This window comes from Hyperolius riggenbachi, chromosome 10 (genome assembly GCF_040937935.1).
Source record: "Hyperolius riggenbachi isolate aHypRig1 chromosome 10, aHypRig1.pri, whole genome shotgun sequence".
Classification (NCBI taxonomy): Eukaryota; Metazoa; Chordata; class Amphibia; order Anura; family Hyperoliidae; genus Hyperolius; species Hyperolius riggenbachi.
The window spans coordinates 216,933,319-216,960,840 of NC_090655.1; the positions used below are offsets into that span (position 1 = coordinate 216,933,319).

General features: G+C 44.1%; 1 protein-coding gene and 1 long non-coding RNA gene across 2 annotated transcripts in view; one reads left to right on the forward strand and one right to left on the reverse strand.

The window, feature by feature from the left end:
- The window catches only part of LOC137534511 (uncharacterized), a 49,421-nt gene that overhangs the window by 7,638 nt on the left and 14,261 nt on the right, over window positions 1-27,522 (forward strand). The window lies entirely within an intron of this gene.
- LOC137534469 (zinc finger protein 568-like) lies at window positions 1,253-27,402 on the reverse strand. The gene is made up of 7 exons (XM_068255972.1): window positions 27,370-27,402; window positions 25,426-25,541; window positions 23,428-23,553; window positions 23,219-23,297; window positions 21,085-21,182; window positions 15,305-15,590; window positions 1,253-3,502 (listed from the first exon to the last, which is right to left on the reverse strand). The coding sequence occupies exons 2-7, from the start codon at window positions 25,528-25,530 to the stop codon at window positions 2,142-2,144; spliced, it is 2,055 nt and encodes a 684-aa protein (XP_068112073.1). The 5' UTR covers window positions 25,531-25,541; window positions 27,370-27,402; the 3' UTR covers window positions 1,253-2,141.

Sequence of the window (27,522 nt, forward strand, 5' to 3'; positions counted from 1 at the left end):
ACTGCTAGGCTTGTAGTTAGGGTACATGTAAAAATAACTTTAACTGCTTCTGGACCAGGCTGATTGAAACCTACACCCTGTTTGGAACCTGTTATTCCTGCCAGGGCGTAGTTTCAATTTCTGCTACCACCGATCGCGCTGCTCTCCTCTCGCATTGGCTCCCAGTGATAACAGGATCAGGAGCCAATGAAAAGCTGCTGAACGGCTCAGGGAGCTTTGCTGCCACACCAACAGAATAGTGAGTGGGCTTCAGCAACTGGAGAGCGGTGCGAACAGCGAGAGCGACAGGTCCATACAGCGGGATGTATGGGAGCCCTGTTTTTCGTACCAGCAGTCTCTGGTCCTTAAGGGGCAAGAGAGTGCTGGTATTGAAGTGGTTAAGAGGCTAAATTATGATGCTGAATTGAGCACAGAAGCCATATCAGTGTGACATAAAATCTGATTCATTCGGGTTGCAACAAAAACAAAACACATTTTTATAGCATTTTTGTGTTATATGGAGTGTTTATTCAGCAAAAAAAGAAAATGTTTTGCCTTTTTTTACTCTTTAGGAAGTAAGCAACTTCAGATCCTGTCTAATTTGCATAGCTAAAGCACCTGCTTTATTAACCCTTGTAATGGAAAAAAAATAAACCGTTAACACAGGCAAGTTTTAACTTGGCCTAGTACTATATGTACCATTTTTTCTCATAATGTCAAGTCAGTTGAGTTACTCCAAAGTGACACTGAAGTGAAAAATAAATGATATAATGAATTGGTTGTGTAGTATGGATAATTACCAGAACATTAGTAGCAAAGAAAATATTCTCATATTTTTATTTTATTTTCAGTTATATACTTTTTTTTATATAACATTGCATCATTTTCTAATATTTGCAGTTTACACACTACTCAGCATTCTAAATGATATTACAAAGCAAGCAAGTGAACTTTTGAACTTTCCACTGCAGAAAAAAAACAAAATACAGCGACAGACACTTGAGTTAAAGAGAACCCGAGGTGGGATTTAATGATGTTAGTGGGGCACAGAGGCTGGTTGTGACACACAGCGTGTCGCCAGCATGCTGTTTACTTGTGACTGTCTGTCAGCGCCGCTCCCCCGCCTCCTCTGTATCGGCGCTACCCGCTCACGTCTCTTACCTCCAATCAGCGGGAGGGAAGGGACGCAGGCGGGTAGCGCCGATACAGAGGAGGCGAGGGAGCGGCGCTGACAGACAGTCACAAGTAAATAGCGTGCTGGTGACACGCTGTGTGTCGGTAGCACGGCGGTGGGGATAGCAGAGCGCAGGGGGGTCCTGGGGGCACACCATAGGGCAACAGAGGCTGGTGATAGTGTGCACAACCAGCCTCTGTGCCCCACTAACATCATTAAATCCCACCTCGGGTTCTCTTTAAGTGCAAATTTGAAAGTCGGAGAGATCAGTGAAGCTCTTTTGCACAGATAACTGGACTTTATTTTTTAACTCTTCCTGTACTGGAAACAATATTAGACTCATATCTCTGCTCCTAATGTTTTATTTCTTAGCTGTACTACACAACCTATTCATTATATCATAAGTTTCATTTCACTTCAGATTCCCTTGAAGGCTACCTAAAGTGTAACTTAGGTGTCCAGATTAACTTACCTAGGGGTTCTTCTAGCCCCCTGTGTTCCTTCTGGTCCCTCGTTTTCATTCCATTTGGATCCACTCAGCAGCTGTCCTTTCTGAAAGCTGCATGTGTGGCCCTAAGCCACAAGCTTTCAGTCATGGGCTACAGGGCATGCACGGCCCTGGATGCGTGCCGCCTCCATTATGCTACCAATGCCCAGAGCATTTGGTGAATGCACAGTTGCTGTTTTTTATGAACTATGCAAGCGCAGAATGCTCCCAGCTAAGGGAGTGTGATCGAGGAAGCGTGTGGTATGGGGCAGATAATTGCAAGATAAAAATGCCATAAGAAGCATTGTAGTCAGTTCAAGGTAAAAAGTAAATTATGCTCAACATTGGAACCCAAATTAAGCTCGCAATTGCAGAAACCACACATGCCAGATAATGACAATGCTGAGATAGCGTAGGGGCTTCAGGATTCCATATAAAAATGTCTGCATATGCAAAAAAAAACCCTAAAAAACAAACAAACAACCCAAACCTACACCCAACCTAACATAAGTGTCTACTGAGCCGTCTTTTACAACTAAAAGTTTTCCCACACTGAGAACATGAATAGGGCCTCTCACCAGTGTGAATTCTCTCATGTACAACAAGGCTTACTTTTTGTTTAAAACATTTCCCACACTCAGTGCATGAATACGGCATTTCACCAGTGTGAGATCTCTCATGGCTGACAAGATGATGTTTCTGTACAAAACATTTCCCACACTCAGTGCATGAATAGGGTCTCTCACCAGTGTGAGATCTCTCATGTCTGATCAGATGTGCTTTCAGTGAAAAACATTTCCCGCAATCAGCACATGAATAGGGTCTCTCACCAGTGTGAGATCTCTCATGTAAAACAAGGCTTATTTTTTGTTTAAAACATTTCCCACACTCAGTGCATGAATATGGCATTGCACCAGTGTGAGATCTCTCATGGATGACAAGATGATGTTTCTTTACAAAACATTTCCCACACTCAGTGCATGAATAGGGTCTCTCACCAGTGTGAGATTTCTCATGTCTGATCAGATGTGTTTTCAGTGAAAAACATTTCCCACTCTCAGGACATGAAAAGGGCTTTTCACCGGTGTGAGATCTCTTGTGTTTGACTAAGGAGGACCTTTGAACAAAACATTTCCCACACTCATCACATGAATAAGGTTTCTGACCAGTGTGAGATCTCTCATGCTTGACTAGGTCTGGTTTTTGTATAAAACATTTCCCACACTCAGGACATGTATAGGGCCTCTCACCAGTGTGAGATCTCTCATGGATGGCAAGCCCTTTTGTATCTGCAAAACATTTCCCACACTCAGCACATGAATACGGCTTCTCCCCAGTGTGACATCTCTCATGTCTGACAAGATTGGTTTTCTCTGCAAAACATTTCTCGCAATGAGCACAAGAATAGGGCTTCTCCCCAGTGTGTATTCTCTCATGTCTGACGAGACTTGATTTGCAAAAAAAACATTTCCCACACTCATCACATGAATATGGCTTCTCTCCACTGTGAGAACTCTCATGTCTAAGAAGATGTGCTTTCAGTAGAAAGCATTTCCCACACTCAGCACATGAATAGGGCTTCTCACCAGTGTGAGATTTTTCATGTCTGCCAAGATTTGATTTCCGAACAAAACATTTCCCACACATGGAACAGGAATATGACCCTCCAGCAGGGGGAGAGCTGTGCTGGGTGTGAGGCTCCTCAGGATAAGACAGGTGAGGGGAGTCTGAGGGAATATTTGTGGTAACCAGGATATCTAAAGGAGACTCTTGTCCAATGTCATCATCATCATCATCCATGGTACAGTCTATGGATCCAGAGAGACGAGTCTTTGAGAGGTTCCTGGCACCAGGACTCCATTCTGCAAATACAGAAACATCATTAGATCTTGAATTCTGAGGAGATTAACTATTATCAATAAAGGGAGATGCTGATCATTCCAAGTTGATGCAAAATCCAGGGCTGTGGAGGTACAAAAAAATCCACCAACTCCGACTCCGCAGGTTAGCATTCCACCGACTCCAACTCCTCTAATTTGCATATTACAATCTTGTTGATTGAAAGTATGTAACATGAAATGCATCTCTTAACTGCCAACGCTTAGGAATTTTAAAAGACAGCTGAAGTGAGAGGGATATGGAGGCTTCCATATTTATTCCCTTTTAAACAATACCAGTTACCTGGCTATCCAGCTGATCTTCTGCCTCTAATACTTTTAATCATATACTAAAACTAGTCCTTGGTAAGAATACTTGTAGAAGGTACAGACAGGAATAAAGAACATCTATCAGGCCCTAGGCAATGTAACTGTGGGTACATGTAAGAGTGATGTGCAGGTACTCTGCAGGAGAATGAGGGGATTCTTCCTCTATTACACATTCTTCATGCACAATCTGAACCAGGTTTATGGGTGATAGACAACACCTCTGTGTTCAATGTGCACAACATTCTCAGTGGATTCCCTGCAGCTCAGTGGGGAGTGCATATGTAGAGTATAGTACTACTGTGTAACAAAGTAAACCTGAGACAGATGAAAGTTATATACATACCTGGGGCTTCCTCCAGCCCCCTTCAGGCTAATCAGTCCCTCGCTGTCCTCCTCCGCCACATGGATCTTCTGCTATGGGTCCCAGTACTTGAGCCAGTTGGGTGTAGTTGTATGCACACACTCCGCCACCAGGAACGTACTACACCTGCACAGCACTATTGCACAGATGCAGAACGCTCCTGGCTGTGGAAGCGGCATGCGGCCGGACTGCGCTGACTGCCTGAATTACCGGGACTCATAGCAGAAGATCCAGGTGGTGGAGGAGGACGTCTGCGAGGGACTGATTAGCCTGAAGATATGTATATCTGACTTTAAAAATAAGGGGACTGCTTTATTGAAGTAACACAAGTAACTATTCTTTGATTGGTTTATTTCATTTTTTGTGGACTAAGCAGAGCTATTACTGTGTATATAAATTATTTATGATGACTATTATCTGAGAAATAGAATATTTTATCATATTTTCTATTTTAATTACAGTTTAAATTCATTAGGAGTCGGTGTATTTTCCCCTACTCTGACTCCAGGCACCCAAAAATTGCTCCAACTCCACAGCCCTGGCAAAATGTATGCATATTGAAGTAGACCAAATGCAGAAGCTGCATAGATTTGCATATAACTAGTATACAATTTGTACCATCTCAGAGTTATTGGCAGGTCACTGACCATCACTAGTTTTCAGCCTAAACTGTAGAAGATTGTGCTTATTACAGGCAGCCAGTCACATGACAGAAACTTGCTAATCTTATTTATCCTCAAAATCAGCCAATCAGTGCATTTATGTCATGGGGATCCAAAACCACTAATGCTGGGTACACACTATGAGATTTTATGGCCGATTTACTGTCAGATTGATTATTTCCAACATGTCCGATTTGCTTTTCGATCGATTCCCCAACATTTTCCAATCGATTTCCGTTAAATTTACTAGGGAATCGATCAGAAAATGCTCGGAAATTGATCGGAAAGCAAATCGGATATGTTGGAAATAATTGATCTGACAGTAAATCGACCATAAAATCTCATAGTGTGTACCCGGCATAAGACTAGATAGCTAGATATAAACACACACACCAACACCTTTACATACACAGTATTGCCATATCTCTCCTTCCATTGTTCTATGCAATGAAGAACTAAACTGCTGCATACTGAAGCTCCTATTGGACAGGAGATCAGTGGGGGAGGGGAGACCTCAGAACTAGATGCTTTCACACATCAAATTATAGCACTCTTAATAATGGTGACTCTGCAAGGAGGGGGGACCCAGACAGATCCCAACTTATCACATCCTGTTACCACTGCAGCTATGCACACACACTACATAACAAGTAAGCCCCAACATAATCTATATAAATAGCAGAGTAATGTACAGTGACCATTATCAGCTTATTACAGGCCAGTAACACCAAGGAATCCCTACAAGTGACCAATCTTTGTACAATAATGAACAGAGACAATTATCAGCTTATTACAAGCCAGTAACACTAAGTCATCCCTACTGTGACCAATATGTGTACAGTAATGTATAGTGACCATTGTCAGCTTATTAAGGGGCAGTAAAACTAAGTCCTCCCTACTGTAACAAATCTGTGTACAGTAAATCACAGTGACCATTATCAGCTTATTTCAGAATAGTAAAACAAAGTCACCCCCACCATGACCAATCCGTGTACAGCAATGTACAGTGACCATTAGAAGCTTTCTCCACCCAGTTTTTGTAACTGTGACACAGTAACTCAATGACCAAATGTGTGAGGTTTCAGGTTCTTGGCATCAAAAATGTGTGAATGGAAGTAGTTTATCCTGCAAATAAATCTGGCTGTTTGTGGCTCTGCCCCTTAGTGAATTTGAACCCCTGTCACCCAATGACCGACTGTAGCAGGTTTGAGGACTATGGCATTACCTGTGTAACAATGGCAGCAGTTTAAATATTACCCTTGAAAATCAATAGGTGAAATTTGATTGGCTGTTTTATGCTCTGCCCACTTTCTCCAAATTTTTCATTTTAGTCACCAAGTGACAAAATGTGCCAAGTTTGGGGACTGAGGCGTTATTACTGTGAGAATAGCAACTTTTTACATTTTTTCCATTGATGTGAATGGGGGAAATGTGATTTGCTGTTTGTAGCTCCGCCCAGGTAAGCAGGGGGGACACGAGACCCCCAGAAGATATCATCCCAGGTAGTAGAGGACCTGCATATCAAGTTTCATTGAAAATTGATCTGGACGTTTTCAAGTGATCTTGGCACATACATAGATACACACACATCCATGTACAGTAATGTACTGTGATCATTATCAGCTTATTACAAGCCGGTAAAACTAAGTCACCCCTACTGTGACCAATCCAGCCACACCATCACAGACCTCAATGCTGGTTGCACTACCACTGATCTTCCACTGAATCCCCCATACTTATATTCTCAGCAAATTGGTATCAGCCCTCCTCCATCCCCCACCCACCTACCCTACCACTACCTCATGGTCCATCTCCACATGCTAGTTCACCTTCTCTCCCTCCTACTTACCGCTACCCTCACCCAACCCATTGGGATTGGGATTGATGGGGATGAGAAACTTCTACAGCTGGAAAGTAGGTGGATTATCAAACTAGGCACAGAGGGTCCATCTGGATGCAATGATAGGATTGACATGGGGATTTTCCTTTAGAAGAGCCATTGGGACACAGTGATCATGAGGAACCATTGTGAGGTAGTCCTTGCATCCCATGGACCACATTGAGTGTCACAACAATGGTGTAACAATAAGAGTAGTATTTGAAAGCACCTGCTAGACCTACCGGTAGCGGTGTTTCTGTCCTGAAGCTGGGACACGTCCTTAGGCACGCCCAGACACCTGTTGAAACACACAGAAAAAAAGGATTAAAAGCTCCCGCCCTCCCTCTAACCTCAGTGCATAAAAAAGTAAACGACCGGAACACCAGGAAAAAAGAGAGGAGCGAAGCACCTCCTAGTGACCCCTAAACAACTGGCCCCAAGGAAAGTGCGAAGAAAAAAGGGTAGGGTAGCGGACAGTGTCCCAGCTTCAGGACAGAAACACCGCTACCGGTAGGTCTAGCAGGTGCTTTCTCCATCCCTCAGCTGGGACACGTCCTTAGGAGTGATACAAAAGTAATTAACCCACCTAGGGAGGGACTACAGCTTGGAGCACTTTCCTGCCAAACGACAAATCCTGTTGCGACAGTACATCCACTCTATAGTGTTTGACGAAGGTGGAAGGACTTGCCCAGGTCGCCGCCTGACATATCTGCTGAACCGTAGCCCCCGCTCTTTCAGCCCAAGACGTGGAAATGGAACGGGTTGAATGTGCATTAATATTGTCTGGTGGAGTGGAGTCTGAAATCTTGTAGGCTAATGAAATAACCTCACATAACCATTTAGCCATGGTTTGTCTCGAAGCATGCTGTCCCTTATTTTTTGATCCCTACAAAATAAATAAATGAGAGGTTTTCCTAAACTCTCTAGTTCTTGTCAAATAAGCTAATATAGCTCTCCTGACATCCAGACAATGAAATTCAGACTCCCTGGCACAAGAAGGCTTATCACAAAACGAAGGAAGCACAATATTTTGTGACCTGTGGAATTCCGAAGAGACTTTCGGTAAATAATTAGGATCTAAACCTAGGACAACCTTGTCCGGAAAAATAGTCAAAAAAGGATCCTTAATGGATAAAGCTTGAAGATCACCTAGTCTTCTAGCTGACGTAATTGCAACTAAAAAAATTACTTTCAGCGTCAAAAATTTTAGCTCGATTTCATCGATGGGTTCAAATGGAGGTCTGGTCAAAATATTGAGAACCAAAGAAAGATCCCATTGCGGTACTATTTTTTGCTTGATAGGCGTGGATTTCTGAATAGCCCGAAAAAAATCTTTGATTAGCCTTTCTTGTGCCAAGGGTCTATCTAGCAAAATAGACAATGCTGAACACTGCACCCTCAGCGTACTTAGAGATAAATTCATCTCCAGCCCACTCTGAAAAAAATCCAGAATAGTCCCAATCTCGATCTGTACCCTGTTATGAGAAACACACCATGACCCAAAAACCTTCCATACTTTCCTATATATTTTGTGAGTAATGGGTTTTCTACACTTCAGCAGGGTATCTATCACCTTATCTGATACCCCTTTGTTTCTTAGCATTAACCTCTCAGGATCCATGCTACCAGCTTGAACAACTCTGGCTTGGGGTGCAATAAAGGACCCTGTCGCAGAAGATCTGACCTCAGAGGAAGTGGTAACGGCGACTGACCTGACAGACTCAAGAGAGTGGCAAACCACCCCCTCTTGGGCCAAAGAGGCGCTATCAGTATTACACAAGCTTTCTCCTTCTGTACTTTGTCTAAAACTCGCGGGATTAGGTTCAGGGGCGGAAATGCGTAACCTAGATTGAATGTCCATGGTACTGAAAGCGCATCCAATCCCAGAGAGCTTGAACTGCTGTGGAGAGAGAAAAATTGAGAAATCTTTGCATTGTTTGGGGAAGCGAACAGATCTATCTCTGGAATGCCCAATTTCTCTGTTATCCAAAGAAACACCTCTTGATTCAGTTCCCACTCTGCTTGATCGAGCTCGTGGCGGCTCAAATAGTCCGCCTCCACATTCAGCGCTCCTTTTATGTAAATTGCTTCGACTGACAGCAGATTTGTCTCTGCCTAATCGAAAATCTCTGTTGCCAGAAGAGACAGACTCGGGGATCGGGTGCCCCCCTGTTTGTTGAGATACGCAATCGCGGAAATGTTGTCGGAAAATACTAGAACGTGTTTGTTCCGAATCAAAACTCGGAAGGCAAAAAACGCCTCCAAAACTGCTCGAAGCTCCCTGAGATTGGATGAACTTCTTGCCAGCCTCTTGGACCAGGTTCCTTGAGCCTGGTGACCTAATACAGTAGCACCCCAACCCCAGGCACTTGCATCCGTGTGGATTCTCACTGGGTCTTCTTGTCTCCACACTCTGCCCTTTACCAGATTGGAGGCATCCAGCCACCAATGGAAACTTTGTTTTACCTGACCCGGGATTTGAACTACCTGTTCTAAGGATTCCTGAGTTTTGTCCCAGATTGTTAACAACCATCTCTGTAGACTTTGACCGTGAAATTGTGCCCACGTGACTGCTGGAAGTGTTGCCGTTATTAACCCCAATACTTTCATTATGTCTCTGATGGACGTTTCCTGAGACAGTAAAAGATCTCTCAACTCTGACTGTAACTTCTCTATCTTCCCTGATGGCAGAAAAATCCTGCCCCTGACAGAATCGATCACATATCCCAAAAATACAATTGTTTGGGTTGGTGCTAGATGAGATTTTGGATAATTGATGATCCACCCCAATCTCGTTAGAGTCTGAATCACCCGATCTCTGTGCTGGATTAGAGTCTCCTGAGTTTTGGCAAAAATTAATAGGTCGTCTAAGTAGGGAATTATTTGTATCCCCTGTAGTCTAGAAGTGCCTGGAATTGATAATGAAGACACCGGTCCTTCATCTAAACAGCAAATCTTAGATATTTTTGGTGTGACCGGGCAATCGGGACGTGTAAATATGCGTCCTGTAAATCTATTGATACAAAGTATTCCTCTCCCTGAAGAAGAGATTTTACCGACGCTATGTTCTCCATTCTGAACTTCCTGTACGTTAAGTAGGGATTTCAGATTCAGAATGAATCTGAAATCCCCCGTGTTTTTTGTTACCAAAAACACATGAGAATAATATCCCTGAAACTCCTCTATTGGAGGAACCGACACAATCACTTTTTTTAAAATTAACTTTGTAATCTCCGAAAAAAGCCCATTTGCCTTGCTCAAATCCTGAGGAAGGCTGTTCACATAAACCCTGGGGGGAGGGGGGACAAAAAATTGTGGACGGTACCCGTCCTGTATAATTTTCAAAATAAAAGGATCTGGATTTATCTGACACCATTGGGACACGAAATAAAGAAGCCTTCCCCCCACTGGCCGCGAGTCACTTCCTTTCTTTGGGGTTGCTGGGTTTTGCGAGTGCAAAACCCCCTTTCCCTTTGCCTGCTGGAAAGGACCATTTCCTGTGCTGAGTTTGAGATTTGGATTGGTCCTGCCCTGGCCTTTTGAAAATACTTTGTTTCTTAACTTGAAAATTCTTACGCTTAGTAGGGAATTGCTTCCCTTTCTCTGCCGACCTGGAAAGTACATTTTCCAATTCACTTCCAAAGAGTAGATTCCCTTCAAAACGGGACTGAACATAATTTGTTTTTGGAAGTTAAATCCCCATCCCATGCGTTGAGCCAGACCGCTCTTCTGGCAGAATTGACAAGAGCCGTAGTACGAGCGGAAATTCTAATAATTTCAACCGCTGCGTCTGCCAAAAAAGCCACTGATCTCAAAACCACCGGGAGTGATTTCACGTAAGTACTTAAGGCTTTACCGGAAGTCATGTGTGATACTAAATTTTCCATCCAAATTTTTAAATTTCTGGAAATACAAGTAGCGGCCACACTAGGCAAAAAAGCAAAAGAAGCAGATTCCCATGCTTTTTTTAGAAGCAAATCAATTCTTTTATCCAAAGCATCCTTGAGAACCCCCGCGTCCTCAAAGGAGAGGACCGCATTTTTTGAGTGCTTGGATAAAGAAGCGTCGATTTTAGGACATTTAACAAATTTATCCATATCTGATTGAGCAAATGGGTATTTCCTTTTTGCCGATTTAGGAATAAATAACCGCCGCTCCGGCTCCTGCCATTGCGATGTAATAATATCCTTAAGGGATTGGTGGAAAGGAAACACTCTCCCAGTTTGCTGAGCCAAACCAGAATAAACTTGATCCTGGACCGAAAGTTCCCTTTGGATTTCCGGAATTTGTTCGGTAGTGTAGACCGCTTTAAGTAAATCGTTAATTTCATCAGTATTAAACAAAAATCTTGCTGGTTTTTTTAACTCTTCATCTGACTCATCAGATTGAAGAGTTTCCCCCTCCTCTAAATCGGACCAAGTTTCCCTGTCCTCTAACTCTTCCACTTCTCCCTCTTCCTCTCCCTCCGGAACCCCAAACATATCACCCGGAGCCAGAGGAGGAATTGCCGGGGGTTCGCCATCAGACAACCCGACAATGTTAGTAGGGGGAACGGAATCAATAGGGACCACTGGTGCAGAGGAAGGACCAGCAACAGGGGTCTCGGCAGAGACCGACAAAATAGAGTCTTTAAATTTCCCCAAAGTGTCAGTCATGTCTTTCTTAACAGAACGCATTACATTTTTAAAAATAGCAGACGATTCTGAAGCAATAACTGCATTGATACAACCCTGACACAGACTTTTAGCATAACTGGAAGATAGCTTAGTCTGACACTGGCAACATTTCCTAGACCTAGCTTTCTCACTAGAACTACCAGATTTAGACTCCACTCTGGCCTAGAGAGAGAACAAGGAAAAAACATACAAAAAAACAGGAACCCTTATTAGTATTCTCACTGTTATATAAGGTTTTTCCTTATGGGAGATATCACTCCCACTCACCCCACCATCAGTTTGCAGTTTGGTTCCTGATGTGGCTGAGGTAGATGCTGCCGCTGCCCCTGAGGCTGGCGCTGCTGCTGCCCTTGTGGATGGCGCTGCTGCTGCCCCTGTGGCTGGCGCTGCCGCTGCCCCTGTGGCTGGCGTTGCCGAGGCGGCCGACGCGGACATGGTGGACGCACTTGCGGACTCCATCTTCCACCATGCGGGATCCTTGGCGTCCTTTTATCCGCAACCGGAAGTGCAGTAACGCGTCACTTCCGGTGCGACGACGACTCCTCCCGAGCTCTGCGCCTTTGCCATCAGTTGAAAAGGCCGGCCAGTCTAGCCGCACGGGAGGAAGGAAGCTGGACAGCCCTATTCCACCCGAGGGCGTCCAGTGCAATGGCGGCAGAGGCACCTTTTTCCCCCGATGTCCGACAAGCTTCTTCCCGGCCTACACAGGTACCTCTGCCAGTGACAACTCACCCTCTGGTGAGAAAAAGAAAAAAACAAACTGGAGCTACTTTTCCGTGTGCTTCCGGGCGGAAACACAAAAACAACTGAGGTTAGAGGGAGGGCGGGAGCTTTTAATCCTTTTTTTCTGTGTGTTTCAACAGGTGTCTGGGCGTGCCCAAACTCCTAAGGACGTGTCCCAGCTGAGGGATGGAGAAAATTATGTAAACAGGACCAATGATGTGGATACTGTGATGTACTTGGATACTTCCCATGGTTATCTGGTTCCAATGATTGAGGTCTCATGAATATAACATGTATTAAGAGAGTTTTGTTACAACAACAATTGCCCCATTCTAGGTATATTGTGTCCCTATGTATTCTAGTTCTTTAAAGGATACCCGAACTGAAATGTGACATAATGAGATAGGCATGTGTATGTACAGTGCCTAGCACACAAATAACTGTGCTGTGTTCCTTTTTTTCTTTCTCTGTCTGAAAGAGTTAAATATCAGGTATGTAAGTGGCTGACTCAGTCCTGACTCAGACAGGAAGTGACTACAGTGTGACCCTCACTGATAAGAAATTCCTCTTTATCTCTTTCTTGCTCTCAGAAGGCATTTTCTGCTAGGAAAGTGTTTTATAGTTTGAATTTCTTATCAAGGAGGGTCACACTGTAGTCACTTCCTGTCTGAGTCAGCCACTTACATACCTGATATTTAACTCTTTCAGACAGAGAAAGAAAAAAAGGAACACAGCATAGTTATTTGTGTGCTAGGCATTGTACATACACATGTCTATCTCATCATGTCACATGTCAGTTGAGGTATCCTTTAAACCGGGTTGAAAAAATGAACTCCATGAGACTGATGATAGAGAGTGGATATGGCTGGAGTTTTTCTCTAGCCCTCCTCATTGAAGTCCCATTTCTCTTAAGTGGTTTGAGTATATTATTGAGATAATTCTCTTAAATTTCTTCATTTGATTATTATGGATTTTTGCTTATATTTTTTAACTGTATTTATGTGTTTTGTGTGTCTCAAACAATAGCCTGCTCTGGTCCGCTGAAAATTCACATGTGGTGGTTTTCAGCCCCGGCTCTATGGATCACTGGTGTACACTTTATCACCTGTTGAGCCCTGCAACCTAATGTGCAGCCACAAGATGGCAGAGACGTCCATCGGAATTACGTACTTACGCTATGTGGCTGGGCAAGGTCTTCTGAAGTTAGTTTTTTGACCACAAGATGGCAGCAAAATGGTACCTACCGTACGGCTGACGCGCAGGATGCGTTCCAATGTAAGGAAGTTGGCGGCTTTATAGGTGTAAACAGGCGCAGAGGAAATTACGTCACTGTATTAAGCGGTGATGAATGAGTAATGTATTCCAGGACAGGAGGACAGGTGAGTGGCTGCCATTGGTGGATGAAACACTAAAGGGGTGTGGCTTTCAGTATATCAGAGTGGGACAAGATATTGGGGGTTAAACGGTCTCGAGAAAGCCCTTATTGAGGGGCGAAACGATCATAGACCATCCTCCGCACTACCTTATGCTGGGCATAGACGCTTGGTTTGTGCCCTTATCAATCGAGCCGCTGGTGACTATGTGTCCCAGTCACCTCAGTGTGGTCACTGTCCCCCTGAGCATTGTGGTCCCTGTGTCTCCCTGGCTGTGTGGCTCCTGTATACTCTGGCTATATGGCCCCTCTAGCTGTGTGGCTCCTGCTGCAAGGCCCCTGTGTCCCCTGGCGTGGTGACTTAAGGCCAACAGTTGTCCCTTCTCTCCTTCCCTGCAGTGCAACGCACATGACATTGGGAGCCATAGCTGTGCTAACGCACAGTCTGGCGTGAGTACGGCAGAAGAGAGGAAGCTGTGCTATGATGGATCAGTGAGTGATTGCTTCCGCTTCAGTGCTCACTGCATTACATTACACAGAGGGGGAGATACACAGAGGGGGTCCCTTTGCGTGGTTGTGGAGGGAGGGGATTCTGCCTGAATTGTACTGCAGGGAAGAGGAGAGAAAGAGGCTTGACCAGCCCTTTGGCACCGCAGGAGGTGTCACTTAAGCCATGGGACCTATTGGTGGTCCCATGGCAGTCATTTTGGCACTGCAGGAGGTGTCCCTTAAGCCATGGAACCTATTGGTGGTCCCATGGTGGTCATTTTGGCGCCGCAGGAGGTGTTGCGTAAGCTTAGGGACCTGGTGGTGGTTTGGGTGCCGCAGGAGGTGTCTCGTAAGCTTTGGGATCTGGCGGTGGTTTTGGTGCCACAGGAGGTGTCTCGTAAGCTTTGGGACCTGGCGGTGGTCCCATGGCGGTGGTTTTGGCGCCGAAGGAGGTGTTGCGTAAGCTTAGGGACCTGGCGGTGGTCCCATGGCGGTGGTTTTGGCGCCACAGGAGGTGTCTCGTAAGCTTTGGGACCTGGCGATGGTCCCATGGCGGTGGTTTTGGCACCGCAGGTGTCTTGTAAGCTTTGGGACCTGGCGGTGGTTTTGGCGCCACAGGAGATGTCTCGTAAGCTTTGGGAACTGGCGGTGGTTCCATGGCGGTGCCGCAGGAGTTGTCGCATAAGTTTTGAGACCTGGCGGTGGTCCCATGGCGGTCGTTTTGGCGCCGCAGAGGTGTCGCGCAGGCTATGGGACCTATACAAAATGGTTGGGATAGGTGACAAAGCTAGGGAGCTGTTTGCTAACATAGGATTGATTGTTTTTTGTTAAGACTAATTGCTGCTGAAATAATTCCTACTTTCATGCAGAAATCCGTTTGGGTGGTTTTGTAAGCCTCTGATTGGTGCAGAAATTCCTATTTTCATGCAGAAATCCGGTTGTTGTCACTTTAAGCTTCTTCTAGGGGCTTCCTTGTGATTGGCTTACAAAAACAATTGCATTTCGTGGAAATTCCGCCATAGCGCTATAGCAATTCCGTTCCGTCACAACGGAACGGAATCACCAAATTCCGTCCAGAATCGCGGAAAATTAAATTCCCCTCAATGCGGAGCTCATCTCTATCTGTTTGAAAGCGCTGCCATGTCTCCCGCTGTACATTACACACATTGCACCCCTATTACTTCTCACATTCCCTCCCCCACTTATTGGCTTCATGTGATCCATATTGTGCCCAGCAGGGACTATTTGTTAGTCGGCTTAATAATTATTTTGAATAGCTAATGTTTATCACTCACCAGTGTTCTTACCTGTAAAGTCTTCCTCCTTAGATGCTCTCATGAGGTCCCCCTCCTCCTCAGACTGCTGATCACTCCTCACATACGTCTCTCCTTCTTCCTCTTTAATTGTCCTCATTATGTCCCCCTCCTCCATAGACAGCTGATCACTCCTCACATACGTCTCTTCTTCCTCTTTAATTGTCCTCATCATGTCACCCTCCTCCACGGACTGCTGATCACTCCTCACATATGTCTCTTCTTCTTCCTCTTTAACTACAGTGATTACATGTGTCAGTTCTCCACCCTAAGTGCATAAAATGAGAGATAATTTACATTTTGAACACAGATTATTTTTATTATCATTATTGATTTAAAAAGTGCACATAATACAGACAATTGTACAACATACAGAATAGGTAGACAGTAATTACAGTGACAAATTTAACATAATGAATGAAATGTATAGCAAATTCCAAGACAAAGGATGAGAGAGCCCTGCCCTTGCAAGCTTACAATCTAAAGGAATGGGGGAAACAAGAGGTGGGGCAATATACAAAATGAGGGGGAGTGGCCTAAGTTAGAGCATATGCTTGTCTGAAAAAGTGAGTTTTGAGGGAGCCATGGGAGCGAGACGGCGGAGCGCGCAGGCAGACTGTGCGTGTGCCGACTGGTTGAAGATAAGGAGCTTCAACCAAAGGATCCAGGAGGTGGAGGATGCCGGCAAGGGAGCCATCGGCGTGGAGGGGGCAGGAGGAACACTTTAAAGATTAAAAGGATACCCGAAGTGCCATGTGACATGATGAGATAGACATGGATATGTATAGTGCCTAGCACACAAATAACTATGCGGCGTTTCTTTTCTTCTTTCTCTGCCTGAAAGAGGTAAATATCAGGTATGTAAGTGGCTGACTCAGACAGGAAGTGACTACAGTGTGATCCTTACTGATAAGAAATTCCCCTTTGTTACCCCTTTCTTGCTCTCAGAAGCCATTTTCTGCTAGGAAAGTGTTTTATAGTTGGAATTTCTTATCAGTAAGGGTCACACTGTAGTACATTTTGTTACATTTCCGCATACAATCACCGCACAATGCAGTAATTTATCGCTCTGCTCGGGAAAGTCAGCTTCGCATGCGGAAATAGCCTTTATGAATACACATTTTGCTCAATGGTCGGTAAAGTCGGCTGTTTTTAGCATTTTCGCATCCGGGAACGCTTTATGAATGATAGCCAAAGTAGTATATTACAGTTGTCCAGATGACATATAAGGACATGCTCTAACACCCAGTACAAGTGTCCTGGGTATTAGAGGTAGAAAATGTTGCATGCAAGGTTTTTTTTTGTATTGTTTTTTTTTTTACTCAGCTTCATATCACCATTCCCAGACATCCCAGAAGGCTTCATTGAAAAATTCATATTTTGTCTGTATATTAGTTTTCATCATTGTTAATTATTTTTAATATAGATTTCTTTACTGATATATTTCGCTTGTTCTTCCATATCACTCTCTATACACACACCTCACCTAACCCAACCTTCTCTTGTTATCTTTCTCCACCTCCAGGCCATCTCCCATCTATGAATCCATCACTCTCTCTATTCACACCTCAACCAACCTTCTCTCACCATCTACCTCCACCTCCAAGCCAGTCCACCATCTGTGGCTCAACCACTCTCTCTCTATTCACACCTCACATAACCAACTCTTGTTATCCATATCTACCTCCAGGCCCATCACCCATCTGTGCCTTCACCAATTTCTCTATATTCACATCTCAACTAACCTTCTCTTGGAGATCACCTGGCAGGTCCATCTCAAATCTATTCCGCCACACTTTCTCTATTCACACGTCACCTAACCTTCTCGTCATCCATCTTCACCTCTCCATCTGCACCTCCAATAATCTCTAGTCACACCTTCTCTTGTCCTCTTTCTCCACCTCCAGGACTGTCCACCAACTTACCCTCCACCACTCTCTCTCTGTTGACATATCACCTAACTGTTTTCTTGCTATCTCCACCTTCATGCCCCCCCCCCCCCCCCCATCTGTGCCTCCATCACTGTCTACTTTTTTCCTTCAACAGATCACACCAAGTAGTGTTGAGCCACCCCAAGTCATTACCTTTGGTCCTCTGATATTGGCACATCCTTCTCTATATCAGCCTCTTCTCAAAATCTACATTCTTTCAATCCACTTTTTTGACAACGGCTCTTTGTTTTTCCAGTTTATTTGTTTGACAAACCAAAAATTGCACCCAGCAGTGAGAGGCTGATTTTTTTAGGGATACGATTTTTCCAAAATCACTCTATTTCCAACTACGAACAAATTATTATTTTTTATTAGTGGGCAACTCCAGCAGATCTGGACCTTTGTGCCCGTCTCTCCATTTCTACCTGTGAGAATCAAAGCCATGCGAACTGGTGTTAGGTATCATATGGCCATGATTTTATACTGTGGTAACAGTAGTTGTCTGTTTAGGTGTTTCCATATCATCTGTAGGAGTTTGTTTTATTTGCCTCCCAAACTAATGCATATGTTCGATTTCCACTTACTACAACATGGTGGGGTGATCTTGAGGGTGGTCCCATGGATAAAATCTCACATATAAATATAAAAGGTTGGGGGCCCTTTTTTGATCAATATCTATTTTTCTAAAGTTCAAATTTGCTCTAATGCCCTGTTTCTTTTATGTTTTAGCAATGTGTAGCTGGAATTAGGACTTTTTGAAGTATTCCGCTCTAGGACTACAGATAGAAGTGTGTGAGGAGGGTGATCGAGTTACAGAACCCCTAATGGTACACTGCATAAGTAGGTCCATCCGACATGGATGTTATGGAGATAAATGGTGAAAAGGATGCTATGATTGTTGTATGTTTAAAAATTAACATTTACCATGTTAATATAAGTAAGCATGCAGGCAGTCCAAAGTCCCATTGACTCTGTTTTTTTTGGGGGGATTAATAAAATGGATATTATAAAATCTGAATCTATGAAAACGTCCCAATTCTGGCTGCAAGAGAGGGAGGATTGAGGCGTTTACAAGAAGTAGCATAGACAGGTTTTGTCCAAGAGATGCACTTTAAGGCTGGGAGCATTCCCAGATTCTTTACACAGTAACTGGCTTGTTAATGCAAATCAACAATAGAAAGCTCATATGTGTAGCTTTAGTCTTTAGCTCAAACCTCTCAGTCAAGATAGACAGAGTGATGAGGGACACAGAGGCAAGAAAACTCATTGTGCTGGGAGGGTAAACGGCTCACTTTTTACACTGGCAAATGTTTATGCCCCTAATAAAAAATTAGGCTAAATTTATGATGGAATTTCTGCAGAAGGTGATGAATGTAGCAAAAGGAATGGTAATCAGCTGAGATTTCCACTTAACGATAATCCTGGTTCAAGGCAGCTTCAAGGGTAACATTTAGGTCTCTGTAGGGCCGGCCACAGCTTTCACAGTGCTCTGAGCAAAATTAGGCCTTGGTGACCCACCACCCTTCCAAATTATGACACTCAGGGCGGGTCATTAACCATTTACCGCCATCCTAACGTATTAAAACGTCATGCTTACCTCTATTAACGGCAACATGACGTTTTAATACGTCGCGCATTCCTGCCGCTGCTACCGCCGTGTGCGCGCCGCTGCCGCCGCTGTTTCCGTCGGGATCCCATGCTGAGTGATTGGGGAAGAGGACCGAACGGTCCTCTACCCAATCGCAGTGCCTGGAGTGAATGGACGTGACCGCGAACAGCGGCTACGTCCATTCACATAAACAGGAAATGTAACAATTAAATAAAGTCTGTAAAAAAAAAAAAAGTGAACACTTCCTATAACAAGTGTTCACTAGCACCATCTTGTGGCCAAAAAGTATATTACATCTACAAAATACATACATTTTCAAGTACATACACTTCATTAATAAAATAACACTTCCAACCCTCCCCCCCCCCCCCCCCCCAAAAAAAAAACACTTGTAAAAAAAATCAGCTTACAAAAAAAAAAAAATACTTACCTTAGGGACTCAGCTTTTTAAATCTATATTTTATGGGGGAAAATTAATTTTAATTTATTACGTAGGGGCTTGTAATTATGGCCAGAACAAAAAAAAACAGAACAGAAAAATAACACTTATATTTCAAAATAATATACTGTCGCCATACATTGTGATAGGGACATAATTTAAACAGTTTAATAATCGGGAAAACTGGGCAAATAAAACGTGTTTGTTTTATCCACAGGAGAATGTTTAATTTTAAAACTATAATGGCTTAAAACTGAGAAATGATGATTTTTTTTATTTTTTTTCTGTTTTTCTCATTAAAACTCATTTAGAATAAAACAATTCTTAGCAAAATGTACTACCCACAGAAAGCCTAATTGGTGGCGAAAAAAACAAGGTATAGATCATTTTCTTGTGATAAGTAGTAATAAAGTTATTAGGGAATAAAAGGGAGGAGCACTGACAGGTGAAAATTGCTCTGGTCCATTGGAATAAAAACCCCTGGGGGTGAACTGGTTAAGTGACGGAGAGGAACAAGTGAAAAATGAGAACAGGGTCATATTCACTAAATAGAAGCATGGGGTAAGAGGTGGCTTACTAAAGGTGCTGAGGAGAGAGAGGGGATTACTGAGGGTGTTGGGGGAGAGAGGGGAATACTGAGGGTGTTGGGGGAGAGAGGGGATTGCTAAGGGTGCTGAGGGGAGAGAGGGGATTACTAAGGGAGCTGAGGGGAGAGAGGGGATTACTAAGGGTGCTAAGGGGGGAGAGAGGGGATTACTAAGGGAGCTGAGGGGAGAGAGGGGATTACTAAGGGTGCTAAGGGGGGAGAGAGGGGATTACTAAGGGTGCTGAGGGGAGAGAGGGGATTACTAAGGGAGCTGAGGGGAGAGAGGGGATTACTAAGGGAGCTGAGGGGAGAGAGGGGATTACTAAGGGTGCTGAGGGGAGAGAGGGGATTACTGAAGGTGTTGGGGGAGAGAGGGGATTACTAAGGGTGCTGAGGGGAGAGAGGGGATTACTGAGGGTGTTGGGGGAGAGAGGGGATTACTGAGGGTGCTGAGGGGAGAGAGGGGATTACTAAGGGTGCTGAGGGGAGAGAGGGGATTACTGCAGGTGATGGGGGAGAGAGGAACTTCCAAGGTAAAGATGCTGCCTACCTGAGTTGTGGCAGTGCTCGATGAGCTGTCAGAGCTGCCCCCATTTCTTTGGGGGTATAGGAGGCCTACATGTGGCATCCCTGTTGATATGCAAAGGATTTTACATGGGCCAACTCCTGCAGGGCATAGCAGGGAGTTAATTAGACCCCGCCCTTTCCAGCAAGCAGATGCAATATGCATTCGCTGTGCCAGTTTAATTAGCCAACAGACATTTGGCAGCCAGTATATAAGACAGGTTTGAGCACACACCTATTTTTTTCTTTTGAACGCAGTGCCACTTTAGTAAGAGTTGATGCACTAACCACGGGTAATATTGCCATGCGCAGGCAGCGAACAGTAATATTACCACTTCTACTGCCAACAGTATACCACACGTGACACAATAACAGGGCTCAGCAGCACATGATTAACATGAGCATTACTATGGTAACGCATATTATGCAAGTAGCACAATGTGTATTATCATAGCAACACTTACATTACCTACGTACCACAGGTAGCGAATTGCATAACATGCGGTACACTGCTGGCAGTAGTAACGGTAATATTTCCTGGGCTACCTGCACACAGCACTATTACTTGCAGTTATGGTACCAACCCCAATGTCACACAGTTTGGGGTATCTGATGGCCCTCAGCTTCACCTACCTGATAATGGTGGGGGATGGTGGGATCTTCCTGTGGACAGTCCCAGGAGTAAAGAGGACCTGTACATCTGTCTGGTGGGTTTCTGTTCCTGGATCCATCTGTAGGAAACACACACACTGAGTGAATACATTTTATCTATGGGTTTATGGGACAATTGAAGCGAGAGGGATATGGAGGTTGACAAATTTATTTGGCTGTCCTGCTGATCCTCTGCCTCTAATACTTTTAGCCATAGAACTTTTAGCCATAGACCCTGAACAAGCATGCAGCAGATCAGGTGATTCTGACATTATTGTCAGATCTGACAATATTAACTACATGCTTGTTTCTGGTGTGATTGAGACATTACTACATCCAAATAAGTCAGCGGGGCTGCCAGGCAACTGGTATTGTTTAAAAGAAAATAAATATGGCATCCTCCATATCACATTAGTTCTCCTTTAAGACGATGGGGTATCTACAGTTGTGTTCAAAATTATTCAACCCCCACTGAAATTGAGTGTTTTGGCCAGTTTGACATTGATTTTGATCATTTTAGTCATCTTGTTTACAATTGAATCAAAGAGGCACTTGTAAGTCAGACAAATATAACATAACATTTATAATGAAATAACCACAAAGGTCTTCTCTGTGCTCACATCGTTATCAGTTTTATTCAACCCTCAAGTGACATTCATTCTTAGTACTTAGTACAACATCCTTTTCCAGTTATAACAGCTTTTAAACGTGAAGCATAGCTTGACACAAGTGCCTTGCAGCGCTCTACGGGTATCTTAGCCCATTCTTCATGGGCAAAAGCCTCCAGTTCAGTCACATTCTTAGGCTTGCGCGCTGCAATTGCTTTCTTTAAGTCCCACCAGAGGTTCTCAATCAGATTTCTGTCTGGTGACTGCAATGGCCACTCCAAAATGTTCCAGCCTTTAATCAGCAACCATGCTCTAGTGGACTTGGAGGTATGCTTGGGATCATTGTCCTGTTGAAAGGTCCAACGTCTCCCAAGCCTCAGGTTTGTGACAGACTGCATCACATTTTCATCCAATATCTCCTGGTACTGAAGAGAATTCATGGTACCTTGCACACGCTGAAGCTTCCCTGTACCTGCATAAGCAAAACAGCCCCAAAGCATCATTGACCCCCCGCCATGCTTCACAGTAGGCAAGGTGTTCTTTTCTTCATAGGTCTTGTTCTTCCTCCTCCAAACATAGCATTGATCCATGCGCCCAAACAGTTCTAATTTTGTTTTATCAGTCCACAGAACACTATCCCAAAACTTTTGTGGTAGTGTTCTGTGGACTGATGAAACAACATTAGAACTGTTTGGGCGCATGGATCAACGCTATGTTTGGAGGAGGAAGAACAAGGCCTATGAAGAAAAGAACACCTTGCCTACTGTGAAGCATGGCAGGGGGTCAAACATGCTTTGGGTCTGTTTTGCATCTGCAGGTGCAGGGAAGCTTCAGCGTGTGCAAGGTACCATGAATTCTCTTCAGTACCAGGAGATATTGGATGAAAATATGATGCAGTCCATCACAAACCTGAGGCTTGGGAGACATTGGACCTCTCAACAGGACAATGATCCCAAAGATACCTCCAAGTCCACTAGAGCATGATTGCAGATTAAAGGCTGGAACATTTTGGAGTGACCATCGCAGTCACCAGACTGAAATCCTATTGAGAACCTCTGGTGGAACTTAAAGAAAGCAATTGCGGCGTGCAAGCCTAAGAATGTGACTGATCTGAAGGCTTTTGCCCATGAAGAATGGGCTAAGATACCCGTAGATCGCTGCAAGACACTTGTGTCAAGCTATGCTTCACGTTTAAAAGCTGTTATAACTGGAAAAGGATGCTGTACTAAGTACTAAGAATAAATGTCACTAGGGGGTTGAATAAAACTGATAATGTGAGTACAGAAAATACATTTGTGGTTATTTCATTATAAATGTTATGTTATATTTGTCTGACTTACAAGTGCCTCTGATTTAATTGTAAACAAGATGACTTATATGATCAAAATCAATGTCAAACAGGCAAAAACACTCAATTTCAGTGGGGGTTGAATAATTTTGAACACAACTGTAAGTGGACCCTCTGTACTGCTCTCTCCTTTACAAAAAAAATGAAAGTCTTCTCTTACCCGGTGATGTGAGGGGCAACTTATTCTCCATCATGGCATCTTTATCAATGTCCTTGTGTCCTTCTATATACTGCCACTCCTGCATGGAGAAACATACAGTCACATCCTCATACCTTATAGGAACAGGACACATGCAACGATACAGTCACCACCCAGACACATCCCTTGATGTCGCTAGATAATCTTCCATAATTTCCAGCACTGCTCACCTCTCTTGTCAGCAGCTCCATCATCTTCCTGATGAGTTCCAGAATCTTCTGCTTGTTAGATATCACAGAGTGAGATGAGGGAACCATGATGGTCACATGATCATCCGACTTCACTGGCGGAGAATGCTGTATGGAAAGACAAAAATTAATGAGATCGGACTGTCCCAGAAGCTTCCTCTCCCCTACAGTCAGGTTTATGCGTTATTAACCACTTTGGGACCGGAAGGCTACAGCCCCTTTAAGACCAGAGCCCCTTTAAGAAATGTGGTTGCTGTGATTGGCTCACAGCAATCACAGGGTCAGGAGCCAATGAAATTGTCTTCTGCCCGATATAAGGGAGCCCTGCTGTCAGCAGGACAGCAGAGCGAGCAGGTGCAATGGAACCGCGAGAGCGAGCAGACGGCCCTGTGGGGATGATTGAAATCTATGCCCTGGCAGGAATAAGCAGCCACAAACAGGGCTTAGATTTCAATCACTACCGCCTGGAAGCAGTTGAGTTGATCCCAAACACTGCAGATTTGAGTTCAGAAATATAGAACTGAACACCTGAGATGTCTGTGGTGATGAATTTGGCAGACAATCCCAAGTGTACTTGGCCCCAAAGCAGCCAATCAGCAGGCGGTGCTGAGTAAAGCAATGGAGTCCTATGTAGGAAGAGACATATCTCCTCACACGGACACCAGTCATTGGATGCTTGTGGTCACCTGAGACGTGGCTCCACCCACAGCCTATAAATCCCAGTCATTGTAACCAGCAGCATGTTACCTGGTGGCCTGACTTGTTAGAGTGACAGCGTGTGGCAGTTATATTGTAGTTAGGGATGAGGTTAGGGATGGAACATTTTCTTCTTAAATCTCATTGCTCAGTCACTTTAGACCATATTAAAACAGGGAGGGGAGGGAGGAACTACTGTTGTATCCTATAGGGGTGTTCTAAACCACCGTCAGTGTTCGTTAAAAAAGTCCCCCCCCCCACATCTTGGGGTGCCTTGGTGATGACAAACCTGCCTCTCTGTTGTGTGCTACAAATCCATAAGATTAGGAGTTTCTACTACTGTATGGCCTAGTTAAAGAGGAATCATAATGACACATAGGCCTCGATTCATAAAGCATTCCCGCATGCGGAAATGCTGAAAACAGCTGACTTTACTGACATACACAAAATGTGTATTCATAAAGCCTTTTTCTGCATGAAAAGCTGACATTCCCAAGCAGAGCGATAAATCACCGCCTTGTGCGGTGATACTCGTAAGAAATGGAACAAAATGTCTATTCATAAAAATTAGAGCAAGCCGTATGCGGACGGGGATTACCGCTACCTCGGATGTAGCGAGAAGCATGTGGAATACATTTCAGTGAATGGGACAGACCTACCAAGCAGCAGCAGAGAGAGCAGCGCACAAACGACTCTGCCAGCTACTGTGTTTCCGCAAGGCTACCGACAGCCTATCGCCAGCCTACAGCAGGAAATCTCCGCTCTGCTATCGCAACTGGCAACATTTTATGAATGCCCACCCAGAAGTCAGAAATATCAAAAGCGGAGTTTTCCCGCACGGATTTACTTTCCCAACCAGACTTTTATGAATCGAGGCCCTAGTACAATGAAGTCAATTAAGCAGGATACCCACTTTTACGTTAAATATCCTCATTTCAGCATTAGAAACACTTCCTAAAGATTTTACAATGGGCAAACACTAACTAAATCATTTATAAATTAATATTGTAAACAAAAGTAAAATAAGCTACTACAGTTCCTCTTTAACTATGCCCCTCCCCCCACTCCATTTATGACACACAGTGATAAGCACCCAATCAGCATTGCTCCTCATCCATTCCAGAAGGAGTCAACTGTCAGAGCGCACAAGACTGCTGCAGTAAAAATCTACTATGTTTTAGAAACTAATGTTTATAGAAGGTCACCATTAAATACTGTCCGGGTCTTGAAGGGGTTAACAGAGTTACAAAATTATACCACGTGACCTCCCAGAATCCTCCTCACCTCTCCAGTCAGCAGACAGATTATCTCCAGGGTGAAGTCGAATATCCTCTCGGTCATGTGTCTTTGGTCCTCGTCCATCCTCAGTGGTGTGGTCCTGTGATCCATAGTGGATGCTCCTGCAATTTGATAGGTAATACAGGGAGGATAATCTAAGTTGCACAGTTATCAGTGTTGAAACTACTGGTACAGGACTCCCCTCCCCCCAGAACTCCCCATTGTGGTCACTTGTGGGTGGTAGAGCCATACAGAGTATTGTAGGAAACCATAAAACATTTGTTTATAGCTATGTCAAATATATCAAAAGCCAGCAAACATACAAGAGACAGACTACTACATATACCCTCCCATAAAACCAACGCTGGGACAAGCTAACTGCTGGGACAACTGCATGGAACCGGAGTGCACTCCTTTTAAGTTCAAAAAACATGCATGCAATACAAAAGGCCCAGAGTAGAAGAATGTCCAAATCAACCCCAGCAGGGTCTCCCAGATAGTGGCACATCAAACCATGTGTATAAGGGAATAATACACTCCTCTACAATAAATTGTGTACGCTTCTCATTACAGACACTGAATACGTGTCTAACCCAACCCCTTATGAAACCAGGCCAGGCTTGCACTAACTTGACCTTTCACTGTATGGAGCGGCTGTTGAACAGGCTTTACGAGCGTCTCACAGCACCACCGTAGCCGGGGAACCGGGTCCCGGATTCGTCACCTGTGCCTCCGCATCTCTACCTCCCCTGTACCTACGGCCAGTGCGACAAGTATGGCGCATGATCCCTCGATGATGGCTGCGATGGTGCTGTGAGACGCCGAGACGCTCGTAAAGCCTGTTCAACAGCCGTACCATACAGTGGAAGGTCACGGGAGTGCAAGCCTGGCCTGGTTTCCTAAGGGGTTGAGGTTAGACACATATTCAGTACACACGGGTTGATGTGCCACTATCTGGGAAACCCTGCTGGGGTTGATTTGGACATTCTTCTGCTCTGGGCCTGAAGAATTTTTGTATTGCATGCATGTTTTTTGGACTTAAAAGGAGTGCACTCCGGTTCCATGCAGTTGTCCCAGCGTTGGTTTTATGGGAGGGTATATGTAGTATATATATATATATATATATATATATATATATATATATATATATATATATATATATATGCGTGTCTCGTATGTTTGCTGGCTTTTGATATATTTAATGCTACAATAAATTTCATATTTTTACACCAGCTCAGTGCTCCCCATACCTTATCTTTTTGACATTGCTATCTTTATGGGCGAGACAAGCCCATGTGGGTTGATATCCTGTACCCTATATTTTTACTATTTGTTCATAGCTACCTGTGCACTACACTGACAGCATGCTGCACTCCTGTCCTCCCGTCTGCCTCCTCTCCAGCTGGCCTTCTCTCCTAACATTCACCTCCCACTCTTAGCATTCATGTGATGTTACAGCAGTGCTGGTAGATGGATGAGAGATATGAAGAGAGGCGAGCCAGAGACTGAGGCTAATAAAGACCGGAGCACATGGTGACAGGTAGCTATAAACCAATTTAAACCTTCCTTTTACTGCTCTGCTGCTTGGACATGGCTATACTACAGTTTGGACATAGCTATACAGGGAACAAATTACATTACTGGAGTGGAGAGACATTACATACTGGAAGATAATGGCAATGCTGGGAGGGGGCAGAGTGTGAACATGGATATACTGTGAAAGAAATGGTATTACTGGGGGTATATCTCCCAACTTTTTAAACCAGCAAAAAGGGACACTAAGCTATGCCACTGCCACACCGATACACAAATGCAGTACTCCCCAGGCTCATCTGTATATAAATGGGCACCAGGGAGTCAACCAGCAAACACCCGGATCCAGCAAGGGTGTGAAACAGTCAAATGCAAAGAAAGGATAGCTGGGTCTCTACCTGGAATTTGCAATTATACCTGTGGCTTTATTAGCACCATAGTAGCAGAAAACACACAACGTTTCGGTCACAGGCCTTTTTCAAGTGAAAGTGCCAGTTGTTGAGGTGAGAGGTCAATTACTTTTACTTGTAACTGAATTTCCTTGTAGTTCTCCACAACAGGATTACCGAA